The 27,659-nt window shown below is 42.9% G+C and overlaps 1 protein-coding gene across 1 annotated transcript; it reads left to right on the plus strand.

Moving 5' to 3' along the window:
* LOC121183231 (1-phosphatidylinositol 4,5-bisphosphate phosphodiesterase gamma-1-like) lies at nt 1-27,659 on the plus strand. Its single transcript, XM_041040204.1, has 32 exons — nt 1-1,334; nt 9,320-9,469; nt 10,195-10,288; nt 12,139-12,186; nt 14,142-14,226; nt 14,355-14,435; nt 15,076-15,110; nt 15,497-15,569; nt 15,662-15,757; nt 15,852-15,970; nt 16,387-16,472; nt 16,660-16,780; nt 17,043-17,211; nt 17,592-17,711; nt 17,799-17,906; nt 18,432-18,616; nt 19,321-19,521; nt 19,597-19,716; nt 19,838-20,021; nt 20,173-20,250; nt 20,658-20,761; nt 20,850-20,946; nt 21,052-21,118; nt 21,445-21,611; nt 22,021-22,117; nt 22,210-22,434; nt 22,778-22,923; nt 23,050-23,164; nt 23,261-23,422; nt 23,589-23,677; nt 24,074-24,258; nt 25,226-27,659. The coding sequence occupies exons 1-32, from the start codon at nt 1,064-1,066 to the stop codon at nt 25,284-25,286; spliced, it is 3,939 nt and encodes a 1,312-aa protein (XP_040896138.1). The 5' UTR covers nt 1-1,063; the 3' UTR covers nt 25,287-27,659.

The following is a 27,659-nucleotide window of genomic DNA, read 5'->3' on the forward strand; positions in this document are numbered from 1 at the left end:
AGATATACTACAGCAGTACAGAGAGGAAAAAATCTGATCAAGCCTTTCCGGTCTGCTAGTCCTAATTTCCTCTCAAGACCTCTGGCGTTAGAGCCGAGGGGACGCGCAGGCAGAGAGAAAGGGATCCTGGTCGAGGAGCAACGAGGAGAAACTGGGGCAGTAAACGCGAACCAGCACAACCCCGCACGCCTTTGTACGCGTACTCTGCGTAGGAAAATGCATCCTGTCGGCGGTGTAATGTGCTCGCAGAGGAGGAGTGTGTGAGGGGAGAACAGAATGGTTCGGCGGATGGGAGCGCACACGGTTCTTGCCGCGGCCGTTCCGTGCTCTCCCATCCGCTCGTTTCTCCGTCTCCTTGAAGCCGCCACAGAGCGTCCGCCGATGCCCGCCCTCCCCTCCGCCGATCTGCTGCACCCACCTCCGGGTATTTGTCCGAGTCGTCATTACATAACTCGGCGTCTTTGTCGCTGGCACTGACTTCATTCTCTCAAAGCCAGGAGTGGGGATAACCACATCTTGTTTACCGCCCCACCAGCAGCAAGCGGCAGCAGCAGGCGACGACGCGGCAGTGGCGGCGGTCCAAGCAGGATTTAAACCCGGGCTGTGCAGCCTTTTGCTGTCGTGGACTAAAGGGACTAGGAGGAGGACACATAAAGGGTGGAAACCTGAGTCCAGCGGTGATGAGAACTCACCCCGAGTGGATTTCGCTGGTGTGCTGCCAGAAGCATCTGGAAAGGATAACACAGGGATTCACTCCCCCTTCAGAGGACCAGAGGATAATTCACATCTCAGACATTTCACTCTTTCAGTTCTGTGGCTGCTGAGCGATGCCTTTTAGCTTGTGTTTTAATATGAAATTGGTTTAATCACACTGGCAATTAAAGCTCCTGCCTCTCCCGAGTGGGTTCATAACCAGATTTCCTCCTGGGACCAGTGGGTTTGGACATGTTGGATAACTGTGGCCCTCCTGCATACAACAGTTGATTAAAGGACAAGCATCACCTTGAAGAAACCACAACAGATCAATAATCCTGCAAGGCTTCCTTGTAGCTATGCAGTGAAGATGTGTGCAGCCAGGTTTAGTGGCTGCCTCAATGGCTGTGCCGAGGAGGCCACCGGTGGTGCCGCGGGGGCTGCTGGTCCAGTCACAGCCTCCAGGATGCTGGACTGGACGGAGGCGGGTCCCCGCATCCTCCACAGCCTGGAGATGGGCACGGTGATGACCATCTTCTACCAGAAGAAGTCCCAGCGGCCTGAGAGGAGAACGTTCCAGATAAGGCAGGACACACGGCAGATAGTGTGGAGCCGAAACCCTGACAAAATAGAAGGAGAGAGTGAGTATATTCATGAAAGCATGGATGGATCACTGAGCCAGCCTATAAGGCGCAGGCCCGAGGGCCCCTGACTCATGGGGCTCCTGGGCCTGTGCCAGGGCCTCTGTGTAAAAATAGAGTACAGTAACATTTTATTAAAATCCAGTAACATTAGTAAAGCAATTAAATCCGTTTGACAGCAGAATAATAACAATATATGTATCTCAGACTTTATGTGGTGGTTTCCTTTAAGATCTTTAGAATGTGCTGTAGTATTTAATGTAACATCTGTGCAGGAGTGTCAGTGTGTATCTGCTGTGGCAAGAAGCTTTGGACAAGTAGAAAAAACCCAAATAATCACAAAGAGACATAGAACAGCTGCAAAGACACAAAACAATCACAAAGATGTTTAAAAACAACCACAAATAGATAGAACACAACTAAAAAGAGATGCAAAGTGTAAACAAAGAGACAAAACAACAACAGTCTTTCAGTTTAGGGGTCTGTACACACTCTTATTGTGTGATTTATGGGGGCTTTTATGTGTATATGAGACAGTACGTGGTTGTGGTGCCTCAGCCACTGGCACTGACAACACTAGCCCCTCTTTGCTTCATTTACATTGTGTGCTGGTCACAGATTCTGTATCAGAAGATGCTGAAATGTCAGCAGAGTCTCTAGTATCTGAGAACATGCTGACAAATCTAGAAACAAAGCACCAGGGACTGTTTCTTTCTCTGCGTGTGCACGTTTTAAAGCAGTGGTTTCCAGCCTTTTTTTTTTCATAGCTTGTGACCCTTTAAAATAAAGTGTTTTCTAATTGTGATGAAATCTGTGAGCAGTTCAACCAAGGAGAGATTTTCTTTCTCGGATTGTTTAATTTGAAATACAGTCTAAAAGACCTGAAGAGGTGAAGGGGGAAAAAAACAAATATTGGTGAAAACATCTGGAAAAATATATACATCGTTTTATGTAACAGAAGTATCTGATGTGTCTTCATTTTTTTCCCTGGATGCTCTTGAGGGGCCCTGACTCCCAGACTGGAAACCTGAATTTCATTCACCTCCACTGTGTTGGCACTGCCGCAGACATTTCAGAGACGGATATGTCAAAATCTCAGCGCATAAAACTTGAACTTCCTGGAGGGTTAGATGCCCCCAGGAGTCTTTTTGATGAACTGGCAGTAAAATGTGGACACACAGACGAAGAAACTAAGATTGCGAATCAAACTTGAATCCTTTTTTGGTACCAACCAGAATGTGTCTGTAGCTCTGAGTATGAAAAACTGAAATAACTAAAGCTAGCTGTGAATGTCTGTTCGTATTTATTGTCTTGTTTGATTATTCTTTAATTAGATGGCTCCTCATTGAAACCACATAAACCACACGTTTCCCCAGTTTTAGACTCTTTCATTCAGGTTAATTTCTTACACAGCTGCTTGTGTTTAGACCTCGGTTAACATTTGAGAACTTTGGCTGCTTTTGTTTCATGAAAGACTGAGTTTTTGTCAACTTAAGGCAGAGTCACCAGTCTTCATCATGGTCTTCATCACAGTGTGCCAGAAAGCTCCAGAAAATTGCTACTAAGTGGATCTGTTTTGTCAAAATGCTTCTAATAAGGTAAAGAATTAACTTCATTCATATCAGAAAAAAAAGTCCCATGACAGATCAGAGATTTCACAGCCTCAGCACCTAAAGCCAAAACTCTCTCTGCAGCTGGACTTGTAGAGGAATTTGTGTTTTTTAATGATTTGCGTGAACTGGCCCTTTAAAAGAACACCCATCTTTAATCTGTGTGCTGCTGCAAAGGTGCAAGAATTAGTATCACTCCATGTGACATGTTGCTGTGTTCGCCCCCCCCCAATCCCGGCCTGAACCGATCTTGCTGCTGAGGCGCTGTCATGGCATCCTCAGCGGACAGACGGATCACGACCCCGTGACCTCTGCTTCCTCCGTGTCAGTAACTCACAGCAACTCTCCAGACAGAATAGCGTTCATGCGGCTGCCACATGGGTCCTGAGTGCTTGCCCAGCTCCGAGCTTCCTGTCTGTCTGCCTGCCACGCTACCCGCCTGTCTGTCTGTCTGTCTGCCTGCCTGCCTGACTGACTGACTGACTGTGGGCTGAGGCGGCTGAGGCAGCCCTGCTGGAGTGGAGTCAAGTGGCAGTGGTAAACTTGAAGCAGCAAGCTGTTGTTGTGCGTTTGAATCGGCCTGTCGGAGCACCGTTTGGCCTGTCTGGGGTGTGGAGGCTATTGTCTGCGCCCTGGATTTTGTGGCCCGGGGGAGGATTTGTTACAGTGTCTGTTAGCTGCAAGAAAAGTTACGGCATTCACTGGCATGATAGAGTTTCCTTCTGTCTGCCATGTGTTATTCTAACTCTCAGACTTTATGGTTGCACACTCCGCCCGAAAGAGATAGAAATAGTTTTACTGAGAAGTCTGTCAGGTTTGTTTTTCCATCTCCCAACTGAGGCTGATTCTTTCTGCTGTTAACAAACACTTTTTCTTCTCCTTCACTTTGTCGCTTTTCTTCAGTAGCCCTGAGAGCTCCACTCGCTGTAACTTATGAAAACACATGCAAATACACAAAACACAAGCAGATCTTCACAGCTCAGTGAAACGTGCTGTGAATACAGGAAAGAAAGAAATGAAGAAACATGCAGGAAGCACAGAAAACACAACTAAATACACTGAGTCCAGGATTATATCTCTGTCCAGTCTAACACAGCTTTTATCTTCCACTGCTAGTGAAACTGTAAGTTGATTTAATTTCAAATGTGAGTGTTAAAGGCTAATGCTGCAGGTGTGTATCTGATCTTATCAACACCACTGACTTTTTTGTGTCCTCTGGAAACTTACTGTACTTCTGTGTTTAGATTTTCAGTGTGTTTCTGTATTTGTAGCATGTTTGTGAATTCGCAGTTTGTTTTTATATTTGCTGCGTTTGTCATGTTGGTGAAGGTGTTTTATTTGTGTGTTTTATCTTTTTGTATGTATGTTATGAAGCTGCAGTGCGTCAAGGTCTCAGGGCCACTGTGGGTTTCTCCTCTGTTCCACTCTTCCTTCTTTTCCTTTCTACAAAGACTCAGAGCCTAATGACCCCTGCACTCGCGTGGGTGTTGTTTCTGCTCAGGGAACCTTGTCAATTATTTATCCATAATCATAAACCGCAAAAATGGCGCCTTCGCTAATCCAACAGGCAGCACATGCGAGCCTGAGCGTGTACCAAACCACAGCAGACACATACATCGCTCAGTCACACCGGATCTACACAATCCCACACCGGTGAAAACACTGCTTTCACACACTCACACACACACGCTTTCATAACCCACAAACGCCCCTTTACAAACAACCTCCCTCTGGACAAACCCACCAGTACATTCCAGGAACTCAGTGGGTCTCTCCGTCTCACTTTATCTCCCACAGCTCTATCTCTCAGCTGCCCACTTTTCTCCCTCCTCCTCCCTCGCCTCTCCATTTTCCTCCTCCAGCTGTTCTTTCCCAGTTTCCTCCCCCCACACACACTCACCTAAACACCCCTCTCATTTTCACAATTTTTCTCTGACCTCCCATTTTACCTCTTCACTGTTTTCTTTCGGTTTCTTTTTGAGTTTCAAGGTCATTCATTTGATGCTTTGGTCTTTTGTTCTCAGAAATCTTGCTCATATTTATCTAACGGACCCCTTCCCTCGGCCTCCTCCTCCCAAACCCCCCCGCCACCCCCCAGCTTTTCCTTCCTTTTGTTTTTGTTGCCTGATACATTTTTTCTACTGTTTGCTTTGAAATACAGTTTCTCACTCAGTTTGCCTGTACACAAACACACACACACACACACACGCACTCACTTGCAATCAGTGTTTTTCTTTGAGATGAGCGCTTCCCAAACAGTGGAGGTATTAAATCCTGAGGCAGAGGAAGTGTGGGGTTATCAGGGAGTGTCTCTCTTCCTGTTTCAGATTGAAGGACTGAAAACAAAAGGCCCAGCATCTTCTGCAGGAAGCAGAGACATGGACCACAAATGAGGTGCTGGATGCCTCAGATACTCAGGGTGGTAAAATTTAGAGCTGCGACTAACGATTATCTTCATTTCGGTTATCTTCATCGATCCACCAGTTGTGTTGTCTGTAAAAAAGGAAAATAGTGACAAATAAACAGAGACATAATAGAAACACAATAGCAGAAAACTGATGGATGGACTGACCAATTAAAAAATAAGTAATTCAGTTATGAGTCAGGGAGCTTCCTAACAGCGTTCTCCTGACAGCCAAAAGTTATGACTAATGTTACTGTACACGAAAAAAAAATATTCAAGGCCTTTGCAAATGAAATGAAAGATTTTTTTAAACCTTCTTTTTTGGAGGGAATTTCATTTGATGCTTTTAAAAACCTGTGTACAAATTCCCTGAAATCCACTGAGTTCAACCTCCTTTTGCTCTGAAATGCAGCCACTGAATCTGTGAGTTTCAAGTTAATCAATAACAAAAGCTTAAATTGTAGTTTAGAAGTTTTGTGTAATAGTGTTGACACTGATACAGGTTTAGAGTCGATCCTAGCTGGTGAAACCCACATCATCTCTGCTCCCCCTGCTGTTTATTAACATCCGTATTTCACTGCTTTCCAGCCGCCATCCCATCTCTGCATGAATCCATTTGTACACTTTCTGCTTTTTCCTTCCTCTCTCTCGTCCTCTGCATTTCTTTGACTTACTGTAAAACCCTCCATGCCATCTGGCAGAGAGTGATGTTACCAGCTGTACCAGGAACAGTTTGTTTCACTGGAAATGCACTGCAATTATCAACGGATGGTGGTTTCAGGTCAGCAGTGCACACAACTGCTCAGACTGAACTTTCATTCAGTTCTCTGATCAGGAAGAGAAACATGTTCGGTTTACGAGCCTCTCGTCCTAAAACGGAGTTAGTACAGTTTGTTTCCTCTGCTGTTTTTACTTGTGAGGCTGTTGACAGTTTCCTATACTCTGATGTCTCTCCAGTTGGCCCCTCTGTGCCATTTACCCTCACACCCCCCCTTATTCTCATCAGAGTTTACATCTGGCCTTTCTCTAAAGCAGTTTGTGTCTTTATCTCAACCATGTTTACAGCCTGGATCAGGATTAAAGGCCACAGTGGGAGGAATCATGCTCAGTGTGTGTGTGTTATGGAGTGAGACAGGCAGGGTGTGTGTTAAAAGAGTCATGGTGAGTGAAGTGTGACGTTTGGCTGTACGTCTTATTGTTCAGTGTTCAGACTAAATGGCAGGAAGTAATAAAAGCAAAGATAAAAAAACAAATACAAGGTATTTGTTTTATTTTTAATATTAGTTTGAGAGGAAACTGAGTCAGTGTTCACTGTGACATCATCTGAAATAGTCTGATACCGGCTTTTGTGTTGTTACCAGAAATGCCAGTTATGCCACTGCCAAGATTATTGTTTAAATCCAGAAATACTGTAATTATAATTATGAGTTGACAGTAGAAATATGATGTTTGCGTAACAAAGGAATGTGTGCTTGCACATATTTGATTGGCCGAGGCAGTGGTGTACAAGATGATGTCATGTTGTGGCAAAAACACAGAAGTGAAGGTTAAGTTTTTTAAAAAACATTGAAGGATTTTTCTGATGAATCAAAGAATATATTTTTATGTTTTCTTACTGTCAACAAATCCACTGAAAACAGCAGCATGTCTCCCTGTGGCTCTCTGCTCCGAACCCATTGGTTCCTACCACAGATATAAATCTTTAAAAAGGACTCACAAACATGTAGTTTCTTTTTTTTTTTTCTAAGGCTCAGTGCTGTGGTCACTCTGATTTTTAGCAAACAAACAGGAGGAAATAGTGCATTTGTTGGGGACTATTTTCAGCGGTGGATTAATCCACATTTTGTGTTTTAGTGAGTTTTTCCAGCATCAGGATGGCGTGTGTGTGTGTGTGTGTATTAAACTACAGTGTGTGTGTTCATGGTAATGGGGGAACAAGTCACCCGGTGCAGCAGTGTGGATCACTGATGTGCTTTTTGGAAACAATGGAGCTCAGTGGCTCAGAGGAATACGATATGTCAGGCTTTGGACAAACTGACAGTACCTAATTAAATTAAATCATTGTTGGTTTTGTTTTTTAACAATAATAAAAATACAGAGAATCACCAGGCTTGTCCTTTCAGTCATCAGGTAGTGAGTGTGCCTCAGACTGATCTGTGTTTGAGGGAACTGGTGCAGATTTTTCCTTTAAACACTTGAAAAAGATCAGGTCATCTGTGGGTAAGAACTCAGACAGATTCAGTTATGTGCTCTTCTGCTGCTTCCAGCACTGAACCTCCTCCTCCCAGTAAAGTATGGACACATTTCCATCTGAGGATAATGGCGTTCTCTCTTAATCTCATGCCAAACGTGCTCCCTGTCATCTCCACATGCAGGAGCCTCAGATAGGAACCAGATTTCTCCTCTTGGCCCTTTGATTCAGGATTATATACAACCTGCCGAGGATGGCTCGCTTTGACTGGAGTAAAAAGCAGCAGCTGGCTTGGGTTGTTCTGTCCTGTATCCCACCGTTGTCCATCTGTGGGACTTTTTCCAAGTGGGAAATTTGGATATCACATGGGAGAACGTCTCTATTCTCTCAACTGTTCCTGTTTTCATTTGGCTAGAGTTTGGTGGAAAAGAGCATCCAGGCTTATAGGAGTGACATTCAGTTCAAGTGTGTGTGTGTGTGTGTGTGTGTGTGTGTGTGTGTGTGTGTGTGTGTGTGTGTGTGTGTGTGTGTGTGTATGCGTGTGTGTGTGTGTGTGTGTGTGTACATATGCTATATTAAGTCTGTGTTTAGTGTGCGAATGACAGAGCAGCTATGAGTGTATGTTTATGTGTGTTTGCACACAACATCTGCTATGCCAATAAGCTGGGGTTTTCTTTGTGGGTGTGTCGACTGCTGCAAGTGTCAGAGTAGAGTCCAGAGTTTACATCATACTCTGTGGTCAGTCGCCCGACTTCACCGCTCTGTTAACCCTCCTCACGCTGTATCAGCTTTCACTCACTCTTCATTCATGTATGAATTACTCACTGAGCATGAGCCGTGTGAGCGAGGCCTGCCATTTAAATGCTGTTTACACCAAATGGAAATAAATCACGTTTGGACAAACAGCCTCATCACACAAACAAATATTCTAATGTAATTTCAGTTATATTTTGACTGTTGTTTGACACAGAAAATAAAATACTTGGAATAATATTTCTACTGTGGCTTCAGAGCTTCAGCCAAAAGCAAAAGAAAACCAAATTTGAGCTGAATTTGAGCTGGAAATTCAAAAATGGTGCCATTTGTTTGTGATAAAAACTATTTAGGTGGAAAATAAATGCAAAACCAGGTCAATCAAACAAATATCCCTTAAAAAACTCAACCACTTTATAATCTACACACATACTTTTAAAAATAAAGATTTATCTTGCAATACCAGGGAAATAAATGTTAAACTATGAGTTCATTTAATAAAATTAGTCAAATAAAGTGCATATTTAGACCTCTTAAAAGTCTTTACATGAGCTGATATCTGTAAATTCTCTGTAAAGAATTTAGTTTGTGAGTAGCATCCTGTCACAAAAAACACAAACACTACACTAAAGTTTCTCTGGGGATAAAAAAAAAAAAAAAAGCTGCATTAATCATAGCTAGTTTCGTAACATTTTAATTCGTAACATTTTAAACACCAAAGGCTTGAGGGACTTCTGAGCTATAATGTTTGGGGATTCTTTTTCCAAATTAATCTAAATGTGAAGGAAAGTGTTTGTTTGGCTGCTGCTGTTAAAAAACCTCAGCAGCCGTCTGATAGCATCCTGCCACCGACAGCTGAAATGTTTGTGTGTCTGTTTGGGCTCTCTGGACTCTCACACACACAGCACATTTGTTCAGCTCTCTGTGTGTTTGGCAGGGAAATGAACAACGAGCCAAACTGCGATTTATGGTTGTGCATATTTGTGTTCATGCAACACTATCCTTCCTTCCTTCCTCCCTCCTCCAGTCGACATACGAGAGATCCGGGAGCTGCGTTTGGGGAAGGGCTCCCGCGATTTTGAGCGCTACCCGGAGGAGGCCCGTAAACTGGACTCTGCCCACTGCTTCATTGTGCTCTACGGCCTGGAGTTCCGCCTCAGGACGCTCAGTGTGGCTGGTCAGTGTTTCTGTATAGTCTCCATAATCCCCATTTCATTTCTCGCTCTGTCTCTTTGTCTGATTCTCTCTCAACTTTCTTTCCATTAATGTATAATATTCTACATTTGTGTTATTGTCATATTTACTATCAAAAGACCAAAACCAACACTGTGTTCATCCATTTCCCACTACTGTCCTGATTTCCCTGCTGTCTGTGGCTCTTGGCTCCAGGCCCTTTGGTTCCTACTGAAGATGTAAATCTGAAAAGGCTCAGTAATAAACAGCTGGTCTCTGTAGTTTTTAACAACGAGGCGGATTAATCCATATTTGGTGCTCTAGTTGGAATAACACAATAAGGAGAGAGAGCATAAGAAAAGGAAAAGAAAGAAAGCTAAAAGAAAATGAAGGATATCACCAGACTCCTCCTTTAAAAGCTAACTTTACATCCCTGTATCATGTAATTAAAATCCAATCAGCTAATCACATGATGTCTGGTATGATGACTGATGATGTCTCTCTATCTGTCTCAGCTTCGTTTCCATCACAGCCTCAAACCCTCTATTTTCTGTGGTTATCGCAAATTTGAAATCAAATTTGAAATCAAACATTTGTTTGCAGAAAACTTCTGTGTTGCTTTATTCATCCAGACCAATGGGGTAAAATAAATAATGATTTGAGTCACCAAAGTCCTAAATCTTCTCACCAAACATGATTTTTGCTGCCTCTCTGTCTGTGACTTTGCAGCCTTCAGTGAAGAGGAGGTCAACATGTGGATCACTGGTCTCAACTGGCTAATGATTGACACTCAGAGAGCGCCCGCACCACAGCAGATAGACAGGTGAGTGTGTTTGTACAAGCTACAGATTTAATCTTGGACTCGAGTCAGATTTAAGTTTAGTTTAGAAATGCTTGTTGGATCATATGGATTCGTCTGAAACCTTCCTGCCTTCACACCTTTCTGACATCGTAGCTGTGTAGCTGTGAGGCTTCCAATTAAAATGAAAGTATGAAATAAAACAGGGATCGAAGACGTTAACATGCGTCACTGAAGTGTTTATTTGTGTGTTTATAAAACATCTGACACTTTCCTGCAGCCTCTGTATGTGTGATCTCTGGTTGCACCAAAAGAAGTAGCAACCTGGGCTGGAGAGGAAGTTTCTGGTCGGAGGAGCGGACAAATATTTGTTTTGGGATGAAAATATTTACTCCAGATGAATGTGCGGAGGCAGGTTTTGGCCTCTGTGGTGAGAGCAGGAGAACAGAGAGAGGTTGTGAGGATGTGTAGGAGAAAGACAGAGTTTTGTTGTCGACATAATGTGAGCGGTATATGTTTGGAAACGGTCGGCGGAAATGAAATTGCTAATTTCGTCTGTTTATGATAGTTGTGTAAACAGTTTGGGGAGTGGATTCACTGGCTTGGTGTGTGTGTGATATTTACAGGATTTGAAAACTACAGACAGGCCTTAATTCAGACTTCAGTATCTCAGTATCCACGTTCGACTTGTTGAAGCTGAAATTTTAACTGTCCTCACGTTTTGTGTAAGAACACTGCAGCTAATTTTTTTCTTTTCAAATGGAGATAAAAGAGTTTTTAGACATAATTGTGGAAATGCTCTCAGGTCTCTGGATGGGTGTTTACCTTGGCCGATGTTGTCTTCCCCTTTTTCACAGCCCATAAAGCATCAGCTGAATCTGCCACTAGTCATTCAAGCTCTTTACATCAACATTCATCTTTCTTTTTGTTTGTTTTTGGGAGGAGGGGCATCATGCTGCAGAATTTTTATTCCATATGAAAAGTGGAAGTAGGCTAACTAGCCTAGCGTTCTAAAGTTAGCACTGATGCCCACTGGACTGGATGCTATTTCAACACCTGCCTAGTCATCAGCAGCCCACGTCCTCGGTGCTGTCTGTGTTATAGAGAGGAGCTCTTGTTCCTTTGTGGGTCTATGTATGGTGATGGAAAATGATCGGACTGCCGAACTCACACCATCAAGTAGTTTGTAACTACAGCACTCCATACGTTACCCTCTGATGTGAATGATAACGAGGAGTACTGCACGCAGAGGCGGCAGGTTTTATTTCGGGCGCCTCTGCTTCTGGAAGTAAAAGTCCCATTCATTTTTCCCATAGACAGTTTTATGTGATTCACAGTTGGAGCACTTCTGCAGGTTGGATCAGCATGAAACTCACCCAGTTGAATCATCTGTACAAACCGAGTTTAAAATAAGAAAAGAACAAATCTGTGTATATTTAACTGTGCCTCCCAAGGTTCATTTCGTCAGGAAGCATCCACTCATAGAGCTCAAAATGCTGTCACATGCACCACTAACAGCTGGCGGAGGCCAAAGATTGTGGTGTAGCGGAAACTGATCTGCAGCTTAAATCAGTTTACTTTGGATTCTGGGTCAGTTTTAGATCAGTATAAGGACTGTGGTGGCTTTTTTAATTTAAAAAAAAAAAAAAGCAATCTGCTACCGCTCTGCTTCATGCATCTGACTGGCTTCTTCTCCATAGCAACCATGGCCTAGGCTGTTGGGTAACGCAATGTTTAAACCTGTCTGCCACCCCAAACTAATGGAAGAAACATTTCTCAGAAGCAAAGCTAAAATAATCTAAATCTGTGGCCAAAAAATTGAAGTAACAGTGGCTGTTTCAGACTCTTGTGTTTCTCCACCCCTCCCTCTCTAGGTGGCTGAGGAAACAGTTTGAAGTCATGGACAGGAACCACGAGGGCAGGTGGGTGACTCGCCACAAACACATCAACACCCAGTGGCAGCCTCTTACAGCAGCCTGTGATGGATGCTCATTGGCTGCTCGGTCACAGCAGGTGGAAAGTGAAGGTGAAACCAGATCCAGATGTCATCAAAGAGCTTGTTACAGCCCGGTCAGGGATCTGCCCTGACCTTAACATCCACACACTGAGCCTCCACATATCACACACTTCCAGGTTCGTTTTCTATCTCGTGCTCGTGTTAATAAGTCCGAGCCTCTGTTTGGGTGGAAGCCGCTCCAGGACAAACAGCCTGCCACCGGCTGATAAGGAGCAGGAAGTGATGCGATGGGCTGGGAGAGGGCAACTTCCTGTCTCTTGTGAAAATAGTAACAGCAACAGTAGCTAGACAGAGGGAAGTGGGAGGAGAGACAAATCAGACCTGGCAGTGACAACAGTCGGTCGTTGACCCAAAAAGATCCTCTCCACCTCAGAGCATCGACCTGGATCGTTTGTCTTACCTGCTTTTCTCACATCCTTCCTCTTTCGGTTACTGACGGCTGATGGTTCTGTGTGTTTTCTTAAGCAACCAAAGTGATTATCCATGTGCTGTTTGTCCTATGAAAAAAAGATGTAGAGGTAAAAACATCAGCGACTCCACAGTGGCAGCTGCAGCAACTTACCTGCAGGCATTCCCTTTCCTTAATCAAACCCAAGATTAACACAGGACAAAATAATCTCTCCACAGTATCTGTTTATCAGTGCTGCTTCCAGTTATATCGCACAGCGTTCATCAGCAGATGGAGTTTGCATCAGCAGTTGTGTGGCAATGGCAGGTTTCAAATTTCCAGTTTCTAGGATCATTTTAAGGACGTCTTGTCTGTGTTGGCTCAAAAAATTGGAGGTGAGAAGTTATTTCATTTTTACTTTGACAGCAAAGTTCTGGGCACACTCCATCAACTGCTGAAGATCGTGTAACACAAGTGAAAGCTTCAGAGCGGGTGCTAAATATATGTGTCGACTCCTGTTTCAAAAGGTCGAGAATGAACTTTTAAACGCAATTTGACGTGATGCCAAGAGTCAGAAGCTTTCGGATTTGTTAACATAATTGTTTGAAGTTAGTTGTTAATGTAAAAATAATGTAACTAATCACAGAGCGTCACTTGTCAGAACTATTCATTTATCTTTTTAAAAGGATGATTGGGTTGATATTTATTAGTTATAGATCCGTTATTAGATTGTCGTGGATAAGGCTGATGTTACTACTCTACATTTTTGTTATTATCAGCTGATTCCCACTTAAGGTGTAAGTCTTTAAAGTTTAGAAAGACTCAGTGATGTCCTTAAAAAAGCTGGGCACTGTACTTTTTAACAAGCAAACAGGAGGAAATAGTGCATTTGTTGGGGACAATTTTCAGCAGTGGATTAATCCACATTTGTTGCACTAGCGAGTGTTTGGGGAAGCAGGACAGTGTGTGTGTGTGTGTGTGTGTGTGTGTGTGTGGGACTGAAATAACCTCCAGTGTGAGTGCAGCAGTGTGACTCAGTTATATGTTTTTAATAGTTTCAGGACAAAATGGAGCTTGATGGCTCAGAGGAACATGATGTGTCACTTGTTGACTTTAAGAAAAACAAAGATTATCACGAGACTCCTGCTTCAGACAGATGAGACAGTAAAAGAGTATAAATCTGTGCCCAGTTGTACAAGACCTGTGTCCTCCTTTGCACTGATTCCTGCTGTTCCTGGACAATGAAAACAACAGAAGTCTTAGAACCTCCTCATTCAGTTTAAATATGTAGGATCCTCACACTGACTCTGGCTCTTCAAACCAAACAGCGCCACCTCCTGGTGAAAAAACATCAAACATCACTGGGTCTTTTATAAGAAACCTAAATATTGTTATATTGTTGTCTTTGATGATTATTCAGTCGACTTCAGCGTGTTTTTTCTGATGTATTTCTTTTTTCATTTTCTTTTCAGTATCACAGTGAAGGACGTGAAAGCCCTGCTGCCTCAGGTCAACTACAGAGTCCCCAACATGCGTTTTCTCAAAGACAAGCTACAGGTCAGAGCAGATTATATATTTTAATTTAGTCCCGTCAGTTCATTTTGATGTATTTGTTTCTACCTACAGCTCCTGTCCCTGTCTGAAGTTCCTCTCCTGGGCTTTTCTTTTTTCTCTCACATCAACAGGAGGTGGAGGCCAGGAGCGATCTGTCATACTCCAACTTTGCACAGCTCTACAGGACACTAATGTTTGATGCACAGAGGAGTGTGAGTGTCACGTGGTTTGGGTTTGCACACAAACACACGCACACAGACTCACAGAATGGTGGAAGACATACTCAAATCCTTTACTTACAGAAAAGTAATTATATCAGAAGGAACGAATTCTCCACTACCATTAAAAGTCCTGTTTCAAGTTAAAACACTCACTCTCTCAGAGAACAAACGCACAAGTAATGTTCTGCTAATGAAGTACCTGAAAACTAAATTTAGTTTTATCTCATTTGCAGCATTGTCATTGATGGCCTTATACAAGCAGAAATTAACAATTAAAGAATTAAAGGGGTAACTCCCTCCATAGAAAGGTTAGATCACAAATTGAAGGTGATACAGTTTTTCCCTTCATGCTATCTTATATAAAAATTATCCTATGCTAGAATTAGTTTGTTCTGCTGTCACATAAATGTAGTGGAGTAAGAGTAGAAAGTCTCCAAAGTGGAATCACTCAAGGAAAATTCCACCTTAAAATGACTCTTAAGTATAGTATTTGAGTAAATTCACCAGCACTTTGTTATTTTCCACCTGTGCACTCGCACCACACGGTGCGACACTTTGAGCTTTACTGTTTATGCTTCACCTGGCTCCCTCCCACCTGTCCGTCACCTGGTTCCTCCCCTTTTGTTCCCAGATTATTGAGCAGCTGGAGCTCTCCTTTCCTCTGCGGTGAGTCCCTCCACCTCCACCTCCTCAGTGTCCACTCCCTCGTCTTCACATCCCCCACTATCGTCCCCCTATCTGTCCAGTTTCTCTTTAAAACGCTCCACATTATCAGTGTCCCAAGGAAGGTTTTGGCACTCAGGAAAGTGAAGCATTTCCATGTGTTTTTCCCATTTTAATGGTACTTTAATGTGTTTTTTTTCTTGGCTCTTCTCTTAATGTTATGGGACATTAACCCTAATAATGGCATAATTAGAATTGGCATAGGTGGAGTAATAAGGTTAAATCGCCAGACAGACATTTGTATGTTAATGTGTCATGTCTCCTGTCTCATTCTCTCGTACTTTTCTCTCCATGGCTGCCTGACATCTTGAAAATCGTTGTGTTTGTAGGAACGTTGACAGACCGGAGCTGTGTCAGATCTCTCTCTACGACTTTCAGAAGTTTTTACAGATGGACCAAAAGGTACTGAGCAAATTCAGTGCCCGTCAGCAGGGCGACAGAAAATGCTCTGTAAAAACTGCTTTGCACTCACTTCTTTATCCGGCTCGTCTCAGGAGTCCTGGGCGTCAGACCTGAGTCGTGTCAGGGAGTTTCTGATGGGGTACATGAAGGGGGGGCCCCAACCTGAGCCGATGCTACAGCTGGATGAGGTGAGACAACATGCAAACACACAAATGTGCACAGAAAGTGAAACATACTGTGAAGATTTCTTACTTTCTGATCATGTGGTTTTTATTTTCCTAGTTCCTGACCTTCCTGTTCTCTAAGGAGAACTCTGTGTGTGACCCTCGACTTTCACCTGTGATTCCCGATGACATGAAAAGACCTCTGTCTCAGTACTGGATTTCCTCTTCACACAACACGTATGTCTCATAATCTTTCATGTTCTCAGATGTTCAGATCTCAGACCACAAAATAGGCACACTGGCTCTTATGTGAAGAGTTTGTCTCAGTAAAATCTTATTTGCTGTCTTAGACACAGTCACATAAAAAGACAAATATCAGTTTCATCCTTGTACATCTCATAATGACGTAGCTCAGCTTAGCCTACATGTTAAGCCTAAACTACCCCTGAAACTGGAAACTAGCTTAGCTCCAAAAAATGTACTTTCCAAAAAGTCCAAGTCTCTCTTATGAAGATGTTGGGTATTTGTATTTAACTTACGCAGAAATAGAAACAACACATGAAGCCGTTATATGACGAGCTTCTATTATGTGACTCGAATCAGAGCAAAACCCAGCTCACTAATGGACTGACTCCATGTTGTCATGATCCCAGCTACCTGACAGGTGACCAGTTTTCCAGTGAATCATCTCTAGAAGCCTACGCCCGCTGTCTGAGGATGGGCTGCCGCTGCATTGAGCGTAAGAGTCAATATTTATTTAACTGAGTTCGAAGTCTTGAGAAAATTTCAATTTCGGTTTTTCAGAACAAAGATGGGACAATCCTTCCACAGGTGCTGTAGTTTTCAATTCTTTTGGTGAATCTGTGATCTGTTTTTAGAAGTTAGAAAAACATACTGGAAGCTTTAACAATGTTTTCTGATCTTAGTGGACTGCTGGGATGGACCCGACGACCTGCCCATCATCTACCACGGCCACACCCTCACCTCCAAGATCAAATTCCTGGATGTGCTGCACACCATCAAAGAGCACGCCTTCGTCACATCTGAGTGAGTGCCCTGTTGGCGGTGCTCGCTTCAGCTGCGTTCACCACCAGACCTGCCTAATCCTAACTCTCACTGCTGCTAGAACGTCTCACTCATCAAACCCAAAATGAAACCTCAGGTTCACAGTCATCCACTAGTTTGCCACTTTTAATACTGAGAAATGCTGAGTGTTTGAAAATGACTTCACCTTTTCAGCTTTACAGGAAAACTGATTCTTTACTTCATGTGATCAGGAGTTCACGAATCAGCCGTTGTGTCTGTGCAGGTATCCCGTGATCCTGTCCATCGAGGACCACTGCAGCGTGGTCCAACAGAGGAACATGGCCACGCACTTCAAGAAGGTGTTTGGAGATCTGCTGCTCACCAAGCCGGTCGACAACAACGCAGAGGAGCTTCCTTCACCCTACCAGCTCCGCAGGAAGATCCTCATCAAGGTACACGCACCAACACACACACACCGGCTGTGTGCTGCATCCTGTGATGTCCTGCTGTCTCCTGAATTGGGACGATAAAAATTGCACATGTTCCTTGTAAACAGTTACATTTGGGAAATGATCAGGTTGTGTTTACCAGTTGTGTTGTCCATTAAAGTTAAATGTCACAGCTTGTATTGTAAACTTTTCTCCATTTACTGTTTTTTAAGGCGACATCTTGGTTCTGAGTCTGAAACTTTTTGACTTGAGGTTTAAAAGATCAGAACATGGTTTGAATGAAGTTTTCCCGTTTGATTTGATCATGTATCACAGGTCTTAGATTATAACCATTCCTGGAAAATGTAAGAAGTTGTGTTTCAAGTTTTATTACTGTGTCACAGCACAAAAAGCTGGTGGAAGGAACCCTGTATGAAGAGGTGACGTCAGCCAGCTACTCTGAAAACGACATCAGCAACTCACTGAAGAACGGCATCCTTTACCTGGAAGACCCCATCGACCATGTGAGTGTGTACTCGCTGTGCAAATGTGCAAATGTGCGTGAGTGTGTATAGTAAACAGCTTTACTGAAGAGTGTTTCTGATTTGCAGACATGGACTCCACATTATTTCGTCCTGACCAGTAATAAGATCTACTACTCAGAGGAGACGTCTCACTACCAGACAGCTGATGAAGAGGAGGACGATGAGGGAAAAGAGGTAGGGAGATGATGAAGATGTTGGTCATTGCAGTAGAAGAGAGGATTAAGATGATAATACAAGTTAAGTTGATGTTGAAATGCTTTAAGGTTTGGTGTCTTATTCTTGTAGATACGGGGAATATCAGAAAGTATCCTTGAAAGTACAGCAACTAATTATTAATTAATACTAATAAAAGTTAAGGAGAAACCGAAGCCTTACAGTGCTCTAAATTTATTTTACTAATGATTTCTCTGTGTCAAAATGCAAATGGTGACAGAAAATCCTGGAACACATTAGCCAATTTTTTTTTCCATTAAAGGAACAACAGCAGTTCATCAGAAAGCTGCAGAAACATTTAAAGAAAATATTTGTTTTGCCCTTTGTATTTTTTTCCAAAATGTCATCACATTTTTTTAATGTCCTGCTAAATAACAAACAGGCCTTAATGGTACCTGAATGTGGATTTATCTTGTGAATCTTTAGCTCTCGTCTGACTTCTCCGTCTCTCTCTCTCTGCTCTCACTCCTCCCTGCTTCTCTTCAGGAGTGTAACAACAACGAGCAGCATTGTGCAGAGCGGTGGTTCCACGGGAAGCTGGGTGGAGGTCGAGACGGTCGACAGGTGGCTGAGAAGCTGCTGCAGGAGTACTGCGAGGGCGGGGCTAAAGACGGCACCTTCCTGGTTAGAGAGAGCGAGACGTTTGTCGGAGACTACACCCTCTCCTTCTGGTCAGTAACCATATGCATCAGAGGAAAACAGGAATGAGAGACCAGTTTAAAGGATAGGATCGGACACTGGTGGAGAAGAATTTAGAAATAAAATGATCGTGATTGGAAGCAGCAGCACAGCAACATAAGCTCAGTCTTAACAGTTTAGTCATGAAGAAAAAAGTGATTTAAAAAGTGATTAGTATCTGATCAGATTTCACATTAAAAGCTTTTAGAAATATTAAAAAAGGTTTCTACAATTGACTTTGCTTCACTCTGGATGAGACTGACATCAGAAAACATTTACATTTAGAAAACAGGAAACTAATCTGAAAAATCGTCTCCCTCTTAATGGAAATAGTTCAACTGTTTCAAAATGTCTTTCATGGAAAACAATAGCTCAGTAATTTCTATTAGGAAATTAGTTCAAATGATTATATTTGCCAATATTGATTTTGTTGTTCTCTGAATTTAAATTTAAATGGATTTAATGCACTGTAAGTCGTCTGCCACATTCACCCTCTTTTGATTTGTTTCATGTTACTTCAGCTATTAAGTGAATTGTCTCCAGTTTAATTTACAGTCATGTCACAGACTCAGATCTTAATCCACAGATAATTTATTACCAGAGCTGAAGTTTCTCATGGTTTTAATTAATTCTTGACTGAAACGTGTCAGATTAATGGTTGATTTGTACCCACTCGCTCCTGCTCCTCCTCATCCAGGCGCTCCGGTCGAGTCCAGCACTGCAGGATCCATTCACGTCAGGAGTCTGGCTCCACACGTTTCTACCTGACCGACAACCTGGTGTTTGACAGCCTCTACCGCCTCATCTGCCACTACAGAGACACACCGCTGCGCTGCAACGAGTTTGAGATGAGGCTGGGCAACCCAGTACCTCAGCCCAACGCACACGAGAGCAGAGAGTGAGTCTGGAAACAAGATGAGAGGCTGAATTAGGCAGGAGGAACGTGAAAATGAAAAGTTGTCCTCTTTTCCAGGTGGTACCACTCCAGTCTGTCCCGCGTTCAGGCTGAACACATGCTGATGCGTGTCCCCAGAGACGGAGCTTTTCTGGTGCGAAAACGAAGCGAACACAACTCCTACGCCATCTCCTTCAGGTGAAATACCAACACACATCTGAGGAGAATCACTTAGTGACAAAGTGTAATTCATCTTCTTCCTACTCACTGTGATTTCCTGAAATGACCAACGGGACTGTGCGTGTCGGTGCGTCTGCAGGGCAGAGGGGAAGATCAAACACTGTCGTATCCAGCAGGAGGGACGTCTCTTCATGCTCGGCAGCTCGGCAGAGTTTGAGAGTCTGGTGGATCTGGTGAGCTACTACGAGAAACATCCTCTTTACCGCAAGATGAGGCTCCGCTACCCCATCAACGAGGACACTCTGGACCGGATGGGCACCACGGTGAGTCAGGGGCACACTGGACATGGACCAGATCCGTGTTCAGGAACATTTTAGTGTTAAATCAGTGGGAGAAGGCAGCCAGTTGTTGGGAGTTTTGAGTTGCTGCAACAGCTGCAGAAGTGACCTCTGTTATTTGTTGTTCATTTGTCAGGAGCTTGACTACGGGGCGCTGTATGAAGTCCGCACTCCTCATTTCTACGTGGAGGCCAATAAGATGCCCACAGCTCGGGTGAGTGAAGCTTGGATCACACTCAAAGATTTAAAGTCTGGACCCCCGGTTTCATCAGAATGATTCTATCTTTATATCATTTAGCTATCATCTACCATCTATAATATTATATCATCTAGTAAATGATTAGCAGATTCACTTTACCTTAAAGCTACAATAAAAAAAAAAAAAAAACATGTAAATGTAAATGTATTTGAAATTAATTAACTCTGGCACCCTCAAGTGGCAGCATGTTAAACACACTGTGGCAGGAAGTGTTCATGTTATTCTCAGCTCATTGAAAACACACAGTCTGTACAGTTTTCAACAGCATCGTCTCATTTTAATACAAACATCACGTCACCAGAATTATTTGAAAGAGGCTTTAATCACCTGACGTCACTTCGCTCTTTGCTGCTGTATTTCAGTGCACGGTCAAAGCTCTGTACGACTATCGGGCTCAGAGAGAGGACGAGCTGTGCTTCCCCAAACAGGCGCTCATCCTCAACGTGGACAAGCAGGAGGGTGGCTGGTGAGCACGTCTCAGTCTGCACATGACTTCCTGTGTCTATCTGTCTATATGCACGTAGAAGCTTTTCATTAACCTGAGTTTCCTTTAGGTGGCGAGGCGACTATGGTGGGAAGAAGCAGCTGTGGTTTCCTGCAAACTACGTGGAGGAGGTGCCCAGTTCTCCCACCAGAGAGCTGGATGAAGTGGTGAGTCCTTGTTTCAAACTAACTCTGGACCAAAGTGTCAGAGGATTATCTTGCTTTTCTAACATCAGTCTTCTTCATTCCTGTATTTCTTCTGTCTTGTCTCAGTCCACAGAGAACAGTCCTCTGGGCACGTTCCTCAAGGGCTTCATCGATGTACCCTCCTGCCACGTTGGTGAGTCCTGTAAATAGAGAGGTGATTTCATTTAGTTCATTTAGGTACATTAAAGGTGTTAAAATACCCACAGCCCACACTCTTAAAGCTGCTGTGTCTAGTTGTATTTTTCCATTCTGAATTTCATCTGCATTTTCATGTTTTTATTCTTTAAAATCAGACTTTGACCTGCTTCAAATGCAAAAATTTACATTGAAAATAATCAGCTCTGTTATATCTATAGTGCTAAAGATGAGTGCATGCATCAATCCAGGAGATGCTCAACACATTTTCAGCTTGACCCACTCCCTCCTCTCATCATCCTCTCCCTCCATCTGTTTGTCCAGTGGTTCACAAAGACGGGAAGAATTCGAGGCCGTACGTGTTCACCATCCACTCCCAGCACCTCTCCTCTCACCCAGTTCAGACCCTGGACGTGGCAGCAGACAGTCTGGAGGATCTGACCGCCTGGGTCAGCAAGATCAGGGAGGCTGCACAGAACGCCGATGCACGGGTCAGTGTAACTTTGTTTTTAGAATTTTGCACAAATTTAATCAATTGACTAAATTGTTTTATCCAAAGTGATACAAATTAAAATTTGGGAACAATTTTCCTGATGGCAACACAATAAGCAGTTATTTGAATTTTTAAACTTCCATATATTAAATCACTTATTACTAACCAGTCCATTTATTAAACACAAAAGTACGTGCAAGGATAAATGGTTTCAGACTGAACTCGACTGTGGAGTCATGCAGCTGTATTTTCATTTGAAGTTACATTGTACATCACCTTGTCCTGTAGGTCTGAGTCTTTCTCTTGAAAAACATTAGTGTTAGTAAAAAAGTAAATTCTAAGGAATTTCCATATTGTTGTCACCTGTCTGACTTGAGGTTATGGTTATCTTATTGTCATGGTAACAGATGCAGGAGGAGAAACAGATGGAGAGGAGGAAGAAGATCGCGGTGGAGCTGTCGGAGCTTGTGGTGTACTGCAGACCTGTCCCCTTTAACGAAGACAGTAAGAGTCAAACTTCACTCACCTCTTTTGCTTCTTAACAGTCTCTGTGTCTCTTTGTCTCATTTTCTCTCGACTTTGCTGTTGTTTTGCAGAGATCGGAACAGAGAGGGCATGTTATCGGGACATGTCGTCCTTCCCAGAGACAAAGGCAGAGAAGTTTGCGACCCGCGGCAGAGGGAAGCGCTTCCTGCAGTACAACCGCCGCCAGCTGTCCAGAGTTTATCCCCGAGGACAGAGACTGGACTCGTCCAACTATGACCCGCTGCCCATGTGGCTCTGCGGCTCCCAGCTGGTCGCACTCAATTTCCAGACCCCAGGTCAGTGTGTGTTCCTCAGCTTCTGGTAAGATGCAAAGAGTCTGTTAAGGACAAAACATTCAGAAAACACAGAGTCAGAGGCAGAACTTACGTTGACTCGTGCTGTAGCCATGTATATGGTGTAACCTTCGCAATAGTTCAACTTAAAGAACACACGCAGCATCCAGCTCAGAGTTAAGTGAGGAGTCTGTTGACATAATCAGTCTGTGGTGAGGGGTCACAGAATGCTTTGATTTTCATATGACGCTGCTTGACTGCATCATGTGAAACCGTTTCACTCTTCAGGTCCTACAAAGGACACAGTCGAACTCCTGAACTGAGATATGTACTCGTCTATTCGTAGATAAACCCATGCAGCTGAACCAGGCCTTGTTCATGCTTGGAGGAGGCAGCGGCTACGTTCCCCAGCCCGACATCATGAGGGACGACACCTTTGACCCTTTCGACAAGGACACGCTGCACGTGGAGCCAATCACCATCCAGATACAGGTCAGACTCACCACAGAGAGAACAAGACAAAATCCTTAGCTTGGACTGAAATACTAGTGAGATTCGTGTTCAGACAGTCTTGTCACACGCAGCCATGACACTCCCTGTCCCTCCTCCTTCCCACAGGTGCTGGGGGCCCGTCATCTGCCTAAAAATGGCCGCAGCATCGTCTGTCCCTTCGTGGAGGTGGAGATCTGTGGAGCTGATTACGACAGCTGCAAGTGTAAGACAGACGTTGTAGGTAAGGCAGCTTCTGCACGGTGACCAAAAACCCACAATGACGCTCCCTCACGTCGCACTGGGAGTCCTAACTGTCTCTTCCTCTCAACTCTTCCAGCCGATAACGGTCTGAATCCCGTGTGGGTGCAGAAGCAGTTTGTGTTTGACGTCCATAACCCCACCTTCTCCTTTCTGCGCTTTACCGTCTATGAGGAGGACATGTTCAGTGACCCCAACTTCCTGGCTCAGGTTACCTATCCTGTCCGTCCACTACGAACAGGTGAGTGTTCTGTGATACAGGACAAAATTGTGGTTTATGTTCAGTGACAAAAAAAAAAAAATCTGTGATAAATAGTGTTTTACAAATTATTCTTATAGTAAAGCTCCAGCTCCTTTCTGAGAAGCTTTTGTTCTGTGTGTTGATTGTGTTTGTTGTGTGTTGTCAGGCTACAGGAGTGTACCTCTGAAGAACTACTACAGTGAGGAGCTGGAGCTGGCGTCACTTCTGGTCCACATCGAGATCGTCAATGCAAAGGTACTAAACAATTCAGTGTCTCTCTCTAACTGAGGGCTGGGTGATTCAGTTCAAATCAATATCACAATATAATTAAGAATAATTTCATTTATACATTAATCAAAAAACACATAAAATGAGCCAATTGATAAAAACTTTAAAACAAAAATCCTCTTTTTGTTTGGATTTTTGTCCAGTTTGCACAGACTGAATTTTTTCACAGCTGTGACATTTTCACTGCCACGTTATTCAATAAAGACGACCCGAAAACATAAACCCGTTGGTCGTGGCTGTGGCATAACTATAACACAGAATGATTATACTCTCGCTGTGTGGTTATAATAGTGAGTCGTCACCCAGCCCTGCTTTCTGTTGACGACCTGTGTGCTACACTCACTGTCTTCACTGTGGCTGCAGGAGGAAGACGACGAGAACCTATACACGTCCATCCAGCTGCTGCGGGATCGAACCAGTGAGCTGTCAAACCAGGTTTCCCTCCTGGAGAGGTCGGGCTCGGCGGACCTCAGCTACCAGCAGAGTCTGGAGGAGCTGAGAGCGGCTCAGGACCAGCTGAGTGAGCTGGTGGAAGCTCGGAACCGCAGGTGACTGATCCTACAACACAGAGGAATGAAAGAAACGAACAGACTGATGAGTAAATTGCATGTATTTTGGATTTATTAATGATGCTGAAACAATTCCATTGATTAATTGATTGATTGATTAATTAGTTAATTAAAATTTTTGACAAAACATCTTCTGGTTCCAGCCTCTCAGATGTTTGGTTTTCCTGTTTTATATCACTTTAAGTTTAATATATTTGGGTTTTGGACAAAACAAGCTGTGTGAAGGTCAACATGGGCTGAACCTGAACTTTAAACACTTATAGACTAATCATTTCAAAAAGCAACTGACAGGTCATTAAATAATGAAATTGCTTGTTAGTAGCATCACCTTTTCTTTCTTTTTTTTTTTTAAATGGGACAACAACTAACTTATTTAGGTAAAAAAAAAAAAAACATCAGCAAACAGCCAAAAACATCCATCACAGGTTCCAATAAGTCCAAGGTGACATCTTAAAATATCTTTTGTTCAACCAATGATACACAACCTAAGGATTTTCAGTTTATTATCACAGAGACTAAAAAACATCTGAAAATTTCAGAAGCTGGAACCAGTGGATTTTTGCAATTTTTGTCTAATTACGAATCGATTATCAAAACAGTTGCACAGTAATTTGATGCCAATTGCCAAATCAATTAATCAACTAATTGTTTCAGCTGTTATTTTTTGTGTAATTTAATATGTTTGCATCTCCTGTATAATATATACCTAACAAAGCAGAGGTTCTGTGTGTTTAAAACACTGACGCCACATTTTCACAAAGAGAACATTTTAAAATTTTGAAGTCAATGATTTTAGCTAAATTTACCTTATCGTCTGTTATTGGTTTACTGATTTAACTTAAAACTGATAAAAACCCTATTTTCTCATCTGAAAACAAAAAATTTACACAAACACACAAAAACATAACTGTTCACTTAAGAAAGAACACATACTTTTCTTTTTCAGGCTGATGGAGAAGAAGAGGAGGGAGAAGCTGAGGCAGCAGGTGGCAGCAAAGCGCAGTTAATCCTCTCGTTCACCAGAGAGCGCTACGCTCAAACACAACTGGTGCCTGACACTTGCTGCCACCAGTGCTGAGCCATGAGGGCCTGAAGGAACGAAGAGGCTTTCTACAGCAGCGACATGCAATCCATTTATAACTGAGGAAATAACCGTGTTCCTTCACAATAAAATGTGAGATTCTATCTGCTGACAGCAGAGGAAGTGACAAACAGGAGGATCTCATGGACTCAAAAAATAAAACTCACAAAACTAAGCTATAAAAACAATCACAGACTTCAGGCTGAAACACATTAAGAGTGAATTAGAGAAATTTTCTCTGACACAGTTCAGACAACAGAGTTCTGAATTTCACTGACAGAAAATTGATTGGCAACTTTTCTTTGTCTTGTGCGATTAGAACCACAACGATAAGTCAATTAATCAGTTAGTCCACTCACAGAAAGTTAACTGTCGGCTATTGACTGAATAATTGTTTTTTATTTTTTTAGGCAAAAATACCAAACATTCGATTAATTGTTCGCTGCAGCTCTATCTGCGATAATAAAAGGATCATTTTAATATCACAATAACAAAAAAAGCTATTTGAAGATTCCACCTGAGCTTTAGTAAATATTACTGGACATTTCATGGACCAAACCGATTTATCAAGAGGATCAGCAGCAGATTGATTGATTGGTAATGAAATTAATCACTGGTTGCAGTTCATATCACGATGGGTTGGTCTGGTCGAGTCACTTGGGAGACACTTCATGCAGCAAATGTCACCTAATTATCACAAATGTGCTGCTGGCCAACTGCCACCACAACAAAAAGCCAAAAATAAATACTCAAATTTTACATTTTCAGCTCATCCTGTCAGATTAAAACTGAACAGCAGAATAAAGTTTAAAATAATAATAAAAAAAAAACACGCTGAGAACAAATCTCTCTTGGGACTGATCAGGTCAGATTTAGCTTCTTGATGAGTTTAGAAAATGCAAAATGGCTCTGGTTTTGGTCCAAAGTGCCACAAAACTCAAATAGAAATGTAAACAATGCCAGTGGAAAAGAAGCCCTGATCATCACCTCATCAAATCTGCTTTTACTGTGTTTCAGGCTTTAGTAAGAAAAACAGGATAAAAGGGAGAAGAAAACTCAGGTTACACAAATGGAAGGGGGAAAAAAACTAACCTCTTTATCTGGATGGAAAAAGGGAGCAGTGGGCACACGTAGCAAAAAGGAAATATCATGTATGTGCCTTTGATGTTGAGCTTTGTGGAATATCGTTACTCTGATGTTTCAGAAAGCGTAAGACTCACTGATTTCTCTACAACTGGAACAGTGGCCCCTTTGAGGGAAAACTGCTAACAAACTGAAGGAGGAATCCACTCGTTCGTTTCGGACCACTACTCATGAAATGGGTTTAAAGGGATTCAAAGACTGAAGTCTGTTCCTCCTGATTAAGACCAAGTCTGTTTTTGGGTGATCGCATGAACTCGGCCCTCAGGTGGCGGTTTGGGGGAGGTGGGGGGTGGGGCTCCTATCACAGACCTTCCTACCTGGGAGAGCACAAACTGGACGAACTGTGGAAGAAATCCTCACCAAACCACACGAGAAGGTCTTTAATACTTCTTCAAAGGGCTCTAAACATATGTATACTACCTTCAAAGAGGCACGAGAACAGCGAGCGTTTCTCACAGCGCCCCCTGGATGTCACCTGCACAGGGGCCGAGGTGTGTTCACTCTGATTGGACACACACACACGACAAACAAGGGCTATCTCAGAAAACTAGCAAAGCACTCTTTTTACCTGCCGGCTCAGATTTCACGTCTCACATCTGAACCACACGACCAGGATCAGCTCCCGTCATCTGGCTCTAATCAACCAATTGCGGCTCAACTGGTCCTGGATCTGCCAAAAACAGCTTTGATTCAACCCACTGCATGGCTTCATATCTAATAATGCCCCCCCCCTCCTCACCTGTAGCTACTTCGCCTTCCCATCATCCCCCGGTCTAATTTCTCATTGTATATAACTTCTTTTATTTATCAGACAGATGATAGCATGTCAGCCTCTCAATAGATGAGGAACATAATAAAAGAATGATAACGGACTTCAGATTGAAGATACTGTAACTTTATGTAGAAATTAATATTGTGTATTGGAGCTCCCTTTAAATGTCCCCATAGACACAAACCTCTCTTTTTCTCCCTACGCTGCCGTTGCACTGAGTAGGGACTTCTATGCAAAGGTCATCTTCTTGGCCTATAGCCATTGTGTATTAGGCAATTTGACCCAAGTTGTGTTTTCTCTCTGTATCTATGCTAACTGTCCAGTATTATTACTCTGCATTACAAATCCTGTGCAAGTTTCCATTTAATAAATAAATCTCTTTCA

The sequence above is a fragment of the Toxotes jaculatrix genome, chromosome 6 (genome assembly GCF_017976425.1).
Source record: "Toxotes jaculatrix isolate fToxJac2 chromosome 6, fToxJac2.pri, whole genome shotgun sequence".
In the NCBI taxonomy this organism is placed as follows: domain Eukaryota; kingdom Metazoa; phylum Chordata; class Actinopteri; family Toxotidae; genus Toxotes; species Toxotes jaculatrix.

Bases quoted from the DNA above. Each gene is read 5' to 3' on its own strand.
- LOC121183231 (XM_041040204.1), top strand. From the start codon at position 1,064: ATGTGTGCAGCCAGGTTTAGTGGCTGCCTCAATGGCTGTGCCGAGGAG. The intron at 15,758-15,851 runs GTGAGACAACAT...TTATTTTCCTAG, and splicing joins CGATGCTACAGCTGGATGAG to TTCCTGACCTTCCTGTTCTC. The intron at 20,251-20,657 runs GTGAGTGAAGCT...GCTGTATTTCAG, and splicing joins ATAAGATGCCCACAGCTCGG to TGCACGGTCAAAGCTCTGTA.